We start from the raw sequence: 8,929 nt of genomic DNA, 5'->3' as shown, positions 1-8,929 counted from the left end.
TTTAATGTACAGCAACATTTGAGCTTTGGAGTCAGCGAATACTGTCAGCTGTATCCCTTTACATGAAATACAAATATTGTCCACACCACAAAACAATATCAGATCTAGCATTTGCAACACAGGTATTTTTTTTTAGACAATTAGAAGTACTTTGACCCAATACAAGTATGCGTGCTCTGGGAACAGAGAGCAGGTTTCTTAACAAGTGCCGGGCACCGAACGGGAACCTTCAGAAAATCTGTTGTTCAAAGAGGATTTTTTCAAACCCTGTCGGAGGCGTGTGATAAAAGTCACTGAATTGGCAATCCAAAATAGCGCTGTCATCCACTGTAACAGAGAAGAAGGAAAACTGTGAAGAACGTGCACATATTTCAGATTGAACAACTCTGATACAGGCGAGTAGCTGTATTAACCTGTAGCAGAAGTCCAAGAGCACCTTAAAGACCAACGTAATTTTTCAGGGTATAAGCCTTCCTGAGTCAAGGCTCACTTTGTCACCGACAAACGTGAATGAAGACCCCAAACTGCTGTAAACTCAGACATCGTGACGGCTTTCTGAAGTATGGACTGCTGGTACAGCCCAACAAGGAGATTCTCAACACATTTATTAATAGGACAAGTCTTATTGTTTTTACAAGAACTGGATCGGGTCCCTGACACAGTACCCATGGGGCTCCATGTGGCACCTGCCAAGTGTTTTTGGAAAGTGGGCGTGGCCCATTAGGTAATCAGAGAACAAATGCTAACATGTCAAAACCAAGAGAGTTCTTTGGGCATCAAGCTGGTTCTGAAATGGAACTTCGACCTTTGACATTTGAAACTTCAGCAATGTCCTAACTTTGCTGGCTCATAAATCGTTTAGAAATTAAAACTGGTGAATTCATAATACACTTCTGTATTTGTGGCAAATTCTGGTCTATAGTAAATGCCTCAGAGAGCACCGGAAATCTATACAACAGGTATTAGGGAGAGTTGTGTTACTTGTAGCTATTCAGTAGTAAACTAGTTAAAATGGATACTAGTCATGATGCATCCCTATTCTCTCCAGGATCAGAGAAGCAGGCCTATTATCTTAGGCGCTGTGGAACACAGGAATGATGGTGCTGCTGCAGCCGTCTTGTTTGGGGGCTTCCTAGAGGCCCCTGGTTGGCTCCTGTGTGAACAGACTGCTGGACTTGATGGGCCTTGGTCTGATCCAGCAGGGCTTTTCTTATGTAAACCCAACGCTTTTCAAAAGTTTAAGCACTCTAACTTACCATATACCACAGGGAAGACTGTTCCTCTGATTCCTGAGGCTGGACAGTGCATATTTTTCCCATTTAGGTAAACATTTAGTTCTACATGGTCATATGTAATACCCTATAGGGCAAAAGATGTAAAATGCAATTTGTAAACCATACTCTCACTTTTTCAAGGCAGCAAAGTCAAAATTCAATACAATCTACACATTCTGACACCAATTCTTCCAAGAACATCTTTAAAACATTTCACTGCTAGAGGTTATTATTTCTAAGGCACCGATGGGCACATTTCTTCCATTGTAGAATCCCGGAGAAGTAATCCACTATTTCACAGATTGGAAAACTGAGACTGGCTATTCACAGCTTTGTCCAAGTTGGTATTTTACTAATCAGATAACTTTCTATGTAAAAATGCTACCCGGTGTGTGTGGGGGGGGGACTTCAAATTTAATCAAGAAATAGCACAGTACTACAGCTAGATTTCAGCACAGTAGCAACTGAGAGACCAACAAGATTTTGGCGGTATAACAGAGCAGTCCTGAAAGGGAGAGGCAGAAAAGGGTTTGGAGCCGGCAATAGTGCCAATCAAGCTGGTTAAATTGGCACTAACACCAGTGCAGGGCCACTTATGCCGGCACCAGGAAGCCGTGCAGCAGCTGTGACTAGCCCAACGTCACCCAGCTAGTTTCATGTGTAGGAGTGGGGAAATCAACTCGGTTCACCACATTAGCGTCCACCACTCATGTGAAGGAGTGGGGAATCAAACCCAGTTCTCCAGATCAGACTCCACCCCTCTTAACCACTACACCATGCTGGCTCTCCGTAGTTTATGGGGCTTGTTCCCGGCTAAGCTTACATAGGATTACTTCCTTTATAGTATTCTTTTGTCCTTTTTGCAAGGAAGAGGACAGAGCATCTTCTAGTTGCTCAAAGAACAACTGTGATAGCAAAGGAATCACAGAGGGCTTATTTTAAACCCTTGTTGGTTTGGGGAGACACTATGCCATATTTAGACTAAACATGCCATGTTTTGGTGTCATGGATGCAAATATTCCCAACATAAACTCACCACTACATCACCCTCCTGTGGAAGGCTGTTTGCCGGCAACCTGTTCTTTTCTTCATTGTTGTAGTAAAGAGCTCCATCATTTCTCAGAACTAGACTATTCATATCACGCCCAAGAGGAATCTGATTCAAGTTGACTTTCTGAGTCGCAACACCAACACCCCAGATTCCTGGAAGAATGGGGGGGGGGGAAACAACTGAATGGCACAGCCAGGAAGACAAGGGGAGGCAATAACATTCCAAGGGTGTGTATGAAGTCACAGCAAAGCACAGAGAAATGTAGCCATGCCCCCGGTCTGTTTCGGTTGTTCCTTGGAGTTATACATGAGTTTTCGGTCCGTTAGAGATTACCTTGCTGCCAGCCCTCGCAATGTCCGGGTCTTCCCATTCCTCTGTTAATATGTCTCTTCCATCTTCCCTGAGCAAAGCCCGAGTGAAATCCTTGTGCAGAAGGCAAAGTGCGGGACACACAAGCTTGTTTTGCTCACAGCCAATTACAAAGCAACATGTCCAGAGGGGGGGATTCAAATACTTCCTGCTTCTTTGGAGCTCTTTGTGAGCAGAAGAAACACTTTTTAAAACTGAGGCTTGGATTTCTCCCCCCCCCCCTTTCAAATTGCTCCTTTTTTTGGTTGTTTTTCTTAAAATGCTTTTTTATGTGGCAATTGGGTTTTGGGCGGAGGGATTTTCTCTCACAGTAAGCACTACAAGTAAGCCAATTACAAAGCAGCATTTAGCAGGGCGGGGACTTGATTTGAGCTTGGAGACTGTCGGTGCACAGATTCCCCACAGGAAAGTGTGGGTCCTGCCAGCAACGAACCTCAGGTAAAACTCCCATGTATAAATGACCACACTAAAACATTCCTCTATTCCAGACCAGGGAATCAGCCAAACACTGATGCTCTATTTATTCCTGAAATGGAACAAAGCCCTTTTAAAAAGTTTTTGTTTTTTTACATTTGAGCACTTTTAAAATTTGAGCACCACCGGTGGTTGAAAGTGCCACCAAGTCACAGCTGACTTATGGGGACCGCCCCTCTTGGGATTTTCAAGGCAAGAGACGTTCAGAGGTGATTTGTCATTCCCTGCCTCTGTGTGGGGTGAGAGAGTTCTGAGAGAACTGTGACTGGCCCAGGGTCACCCAACAGGCTTCATGTGGAGAAGTGGGGAATCAAACCCAGTTCTTCATATTGCAGCCCACCGCTCTTATCCACTAAAGCCGCTGGCTTTCTTTTTTCAACTACAGTGTATATATAACACTTCAAGCTAATGTCTGGGAAGATTTTGACAACCGAACATTCTTCTTTTATTATCTCCCATTGTTATTTTCTGTGTATAAATGTTGATACTTATGGTTTTTGCCTTATTCCTTGCTTATATGGTGTAAATTCTATTATTTTTAAGGATACTGGAGCGTTTTGTTATACAATTTTACAAATACATTTTTCAATTATTTAATTATAATCACTCATGTAATTATTACTTGCTTTTCTGTTTAGAGGTTCTTATTTTGTTTCCTTTTTCTCAGGATTTTTTTATACATTTTGGCTTTCTCAGGCTGCTAAGCCCAATCTCAGAAGCTAAGCAGGCTTGGCCCTGGTTAGTACTGGTGTAGTGGTTAAGAATGGTGTAGCCAGCGTGTAGTGGTTAAGAACAGTGGTTTGGAGTGGTGGACTCTGATCTGGAGAACTGGGTTTGTTTCCCCACTCCTCCACATGAGTGGCGGACACTAATCTGGTGAACCAGGTTGGTTTCCCCACTACTCCACAAGAAGCCAGTTGGGTGTCCTTGGGATAGTCACAGCTGTCTTAGAGCTCTCTCAGCCCCACCTACCTCAAAGGGTGTCTGTTGTGGGGAAGGGAAGGTGATTGTAAGCCGGTTTGATTTTTCCTTAAGTGGTAGAGAAAGTCAGCATATAAAAACCAACTCTTCTTCTTCTACTTGGATATGAGAGCCCCAAGGAAGACCATGGCTGCTACAGAGGCAAGCAATGGTAAACCACCTCTATTCGCCTCTTGCCTTGAAAACCCTACGGGTTGCCATAAGTCAACTGCCACTCGGTGGCACTTTCCACCAACATTCTGAAGGACTCTGTGCTTTTAAAAGAGTCAAGAGCACACAAGAAGCTGCCTTATACTGAATCAGACCATTGGTCCATCAAGGTCAGTATTGTCTACTCAGATTGACAGCGGCTCTCCAGAGTCTCAGGCAGAGGTCTTTCACCTCACCTATTACCTGACCCTTTCAACCAGAGATGCTGGGGATTGAACCTGGAACCTCCTGTGTGCAAAGCGAATGCTCTACCAAAGAGCCACAGACCCCTCCTAAGCAGCAGCAAGTCCAGTTACAGTAGGAGATCTAAGCTTAGTTTTCTTATTAATTAGAAGAAAACACACACACAAAATCAGTGCTGCTGATTTTATTTGAGAAAAGCAGCATGGGGTTCTGTGCTTAAATATGCAAGCATTTTAGAAATACGTGAAGCTTTTCCCACTGACCTGTTGATTGGATTTTAAACTCAAAATAGCTCTTGTTTTGATGCAGAGGGGCATTGGCTAAGCAGCCTCCCGTCCCGCAAACTCTTCGTCCGTTTTTGACGATGACCACATCCGTTCCTGCAGAATCCAAAACGGCAAGGAGACTGAAAACATTTCAAAACCGCATCCAGCTCCCACTGAAGATTTAAACTGCACGGATACTAAATTCATGCCCTATGTTGCGGGCATTACTTTTTACATAATTATTCAATAAGGTTTTGAGATTCAAAAGTCTACATGTCAATATGGAATAAATCCTGTTTCCTGGTACTACATATAAAAAGCAGGAAAAAAGCAGCTTTTACAACAATCAGAGAAGCTATTTCTTTATAGGGAGGATGTTCTACACATAACAAGTTTCATACAAAAACATAACTTGGAGGCCACTGCATGTTTAGGTAAGCCACCTCATGTTTAGGTAAACCACCTCTAGATGATAGAGGTCTATAAAATTATGCTTGGTATGGAGAGTGGACAGGTCAAGTACAAGAGAGCCAGCGTGGTGTAGTGGTCTATAAAATTATGCAGGGTTTAGAGAGAGTGGACAGGGAGAGGTTTTTCTCCCTCTCCCATAATACTAGAACGCGGGGTCATCTGCTAAAGCTGGAGGGTGAGAAATTCAAAACAGATAAAAGGAAGTATTTTTTCACACAACGCATAGTTAAATTGTGGAACTCCCTGCCCCAGGATGTGGTGATGGCTGCCAGCTTGGAGGGCTTTAAGAGGGAAGTGGACATGTTCATGGAGGAGAGGGGTATTCATGGCTATTAGTTGGAATGGATGCTGGTCATGCTGCATACCTATTCTCTCCAGGACCAGAGGAGCAGGCCTATTACATTGGGTGTGGTGGAACACAGGCAGGATGGTGCTGCTGCAGCCGTCTTGCTTGTGGGCTTCCTAGAGACACCTGGTTGGCCCCTGTGTGAACGGACTGCTGGACTTGGTGGACCTTGGGTCTGATCCAGCTTGGCTTTTCTTATGTTCTTAAACCTCACGGAATTTCCCAAACTAGACTTGGCAACCCTAAATGGGAAGGCAACGATCCACTGCTCCTGACAAAGGAGGCTCTAGCTCAGAAAAAAAAATGGGGATGCTGGAATAAATACGCTTCACGGCGCCCCCACGAAGACCCTTGTTTCTTTTGGTGGGGTGGGTGGGGAGAGGGGCCGCCCGCCTCTCTTTTCTCCTCCCGCCCCGCCTACCTCGCAGGGGTGTCGCTGGGGCCGCGCGGCCGCTTACCCATCCGCTGCGTGTCCAGCTGCACGGCCAGCATCTCCTTGAGCGGGATGTGGCCCCCGCCGCCTTCCCCGCAGCAGGCCCAGCGGAGGCAGCACCACACCGAGCCCGAGGCCGCCGCCATGGCTGCCCGCGCTGCTCCGCTCCGCTCCCTTCCGCGTCAGGCGCTCCCGCCGCCGCCCCCTGGTTCCCGCCCCGGCAGCGCCGGCTCCCCGCCCCACCGCCCGCCCTGCGGCCCGGCCCACCATGTGCGGGGCGGAAAGCAACGCGAGGCCATGGATGCACGGGAGGTTTTGCCTTGGATTTGCCGCTCTCCAGATGCACATTCCACCACCCCCCACCCGAATTCGCACATCTCTGCATGGGGGGCTTATTATTGAGTTTGGAGAACTTGTTTGTTTGTTTTTTTAATTTATTTATTTAGAATAGGGGAACGAGAGTCGCTGGAAAAGACAGTCGTGCTAGGAAAAGTGGAGGGCAGCAGGGAAAGAGGAAGACCCAACAAGAGATGGATGGACTCAATAAAGGAAGCCCCGGCCTTCAATTTGCAAGATCTGAGCAAGGCTGTCAAAGATAGGACATTTTGGAGGACTTTCATTCATAGGGTCGCCATGAGTCGGAAGCGACTTGAGGGCACTTAACACACACACACACACACAGAGAATAGGGGATACAGAAGGGGGGGAAAGGGGACAAGGGATCCGTCTGCGGATAGAGAATATATATAAAAAAAGTTAAAACACAGTTACAGCATGTGATTTTCCGATTAATCAAGTAGACTGTCTCTTGACATTTTCATTTTGGCTGTTCTACTAGGAGTTCATTATATATCAACCTGTGTTTATAACATTTAATCTACTACTATCATTATAAAGTTTCAACCGTGAGTTTGGAGAATTCGGATGGGGGGAAATGTGATCTAGACAGCAGCAAATCCAAGGCAAAACCTCCCATGCATAAAGTCTCTTGTCAATTAATTTCCAGTGGGTAGCCGTGTTAGTCTGTCTGCAGTAGTAGAAAAGAGCAAGAGTCCAGTAGCACCTTAAAGACTAACAAAAATATTTTCTGGCAGGGTAGGAGCTTTCATGAGCCACAACTCAGTTCTTCTTCAAAGCTCATACCCTGCCAGAAAATATTTTTGTTAGTCTTTAAGGTGCTACTGGACTCTTGCTCTTTTCTACAATTAATTTCCATTAGTTTAGATTGGAGTATCTCTGCATAAGATTACATTTAGAAGCGCAGAGAACGGACGTAAAGTCCCGGGGCTGTGCGTTGTTGGTCACTAATGCAAAATAATGGTCTCTTTACACTACACAAATGTTCTTTTGGAATTGCACATTTTTCTCCCTGTGGAGCTACACATTTTGCGTCTGGTAGGTTGCATATTGTAAAAGACTGTAAGAAGAAGTCCTTTACATGATTTTATTACAGCAGAATTGATTGGCGAGCCGCCCGCAGCTCGCTTCTTCGTCTGACGCGTTTATTCCTTTTTCTATTAGTTTGTGCGTAGGCAATCACTGCTGACCAGCGCATGAAAGATTTTATTTCGATCTCGGAAATATGGTGTGTTTTTCTCTCTTTGTAACTCTTTGTCTTACCATGGATTTCTCCCGGCTTTCTTGGCCAGCGGGAGCGCCCCCTGGTGTCTGTGGAAGAGAGTGCCAAAGTCTGGGAACCGAAATGACCAAAAATATTTCCCAGGACGTGTATTATGGTTAATTACCCTTCAGCAATTAGGCAAAATGACCAGAAAAACGCCAAGTTTTGTGTTCCAAAACGTACTTGTCACGTGAATGATTAGCTCCAAAATATCTTTGTGTTCTGTTTCTCTAATAAAAGTGGTTGGTGCAGTTGGTTGCAAAGTGCTCTTTCTGGGTTTTGTAATTTAGGGTTGCCAAATTCCAGGTGGGACCTGGAGATCTCCTGGAATTACAACTGCTCTCCAGACAACAGACATCAAGTCCCCTGGAGAAAATGGTAACTTTGGGGGGTGGACTCTATGGCATTTTACCTCGCTGAAGACCTCCCCTCCCAAACCCTCCCCTCCCTAGGCTCCACCCCTCCCAAACTCCAGGAATTTCCCAACCTGGAGTTGGCAACCCTAGCTAACAGTTATTGATGGCCCTATCTTCTTTGAAATGATCTTGTACCTGTTAAAGCCATCTAAACTAGTGCTATCCCAACATACACCGGCAATGAATTCCACCCATGATGATGATGAAGAAGAGTTGTTTTTCGTATGCCGACTTTCTCTACCACTTAAGGGAGAATCAAACTGGCTTACAATCACCATCCTTTCCCCTCCCCTCCCCACAACAGACATCCTGTGTGGAGGAGAATTGGTTTTTATATGCCGACTTTCTCTACCACTTAAGGAAGAATCAAACCAGCTTACAATCACCTTCCCTTCCCCTCCCCACAACAGACACCCTGTGAGGTAGGTGGGGCTGAAAGAGCTCTAAGAGAGCTGTGACTATCCCAAGGTCACCCAGCTGGCTTCATGTGGAGGAGTGGTGAAACAATCCAGTTCACCAGATTAGCCTCTGCCGCTCATGTAGAGGAGTGGGAAATCAAATCCAGTTCTCCAGATCAGAGTCCACCGCTTCAATCCACCGCTAGGTAGGTGGAGTAGGTGGGGCTGAGAGAACTGTGACTAGCCCAAGGTCACCCAGCTGGCCTTATGTGTAGGAGTGGGGAAACCAACCTGGTGAGTGAAGAAGTACTCCACAAATCTGTCGGTCATGAATATACTACCAGTTTCCGTGGGTTCCCTTACTTCACTTCCCCAGGAGAGGTTAAAAGTTCTCTCTATCCCTTGTCTCCACCCGAAGCATAGAGGGTTGCCATCC

General features: G+C 45.6%; 1 protein-coding gene across 1 annotated transcript; it reads right to left on the bottom strand.

Annotated features, from left to right (window-relative positions):
* Positions 1–210: 210 nt before the first annotated feature.
* SPRYD7 (SPRY domain containing 7) lies at positions 211–6,207 on the bottom strand. The gene is made up of 5 exons (XM_056856551.1): positions 6,084–6,207; positions 4,806–4,922; positions 2,311–2,477; positions 1,257–1,359; positions 211–327 (listed from the first exon to the last, which is right to left on the bottom strand). The coding sequence occupies exons 1-5, from the start codon at positions 6,202–6,204 to the stop codon at positions 230–232; spliced, it is 606 nt and encodes a 201-aa protein (XP_056712529.1). The 5' UTR covers positions 6,205–6,207; the 3' UTR covers positions 211–229.
* Positions 6,208–8,929: the final 2,722 nt, after the last annotated feature.

This window comes from Euleptes europaea, chromosome 10 (assembly GCF_029931775.1).
Source record: "Euleptes europaea isolate rEulEur1 chromosome 10, rEulEur1.hap1, whole genome shotgun sequence".
NCBI lineage: Eukaryota > Metazoa > Chordata > Lepidosauria > Squamata > Sphaerodactylidae > Euleptes > Euleptes europaea.
This window is presented reverse-complemented; position numbering and strand designations above follow the sequence as displayed.

Coding starts and splice junctions, on each gene's coding strand:
- SPRYD7 (XM_056856551.1), bottom strand. CDS start 6,204: ATGGCGGCGGCCTCGGGCTCGGTGTGGTGCTGCCTCCGCTGGGCCTGC. Junction 1,360..2,310: donor CACAGGAGGGTGATGTAGTG/GTGAGTTTATGT, acceptor TTTGCCCTATAG/GGTATTACATATGACCATGT. Junction 328..1,256: donor AGTCTTCCCTGTGGTATATG/GTAAGTTAGAGT, acceptor TCTCTGTTACAG/TGGATGACAGCGCTATTTTG.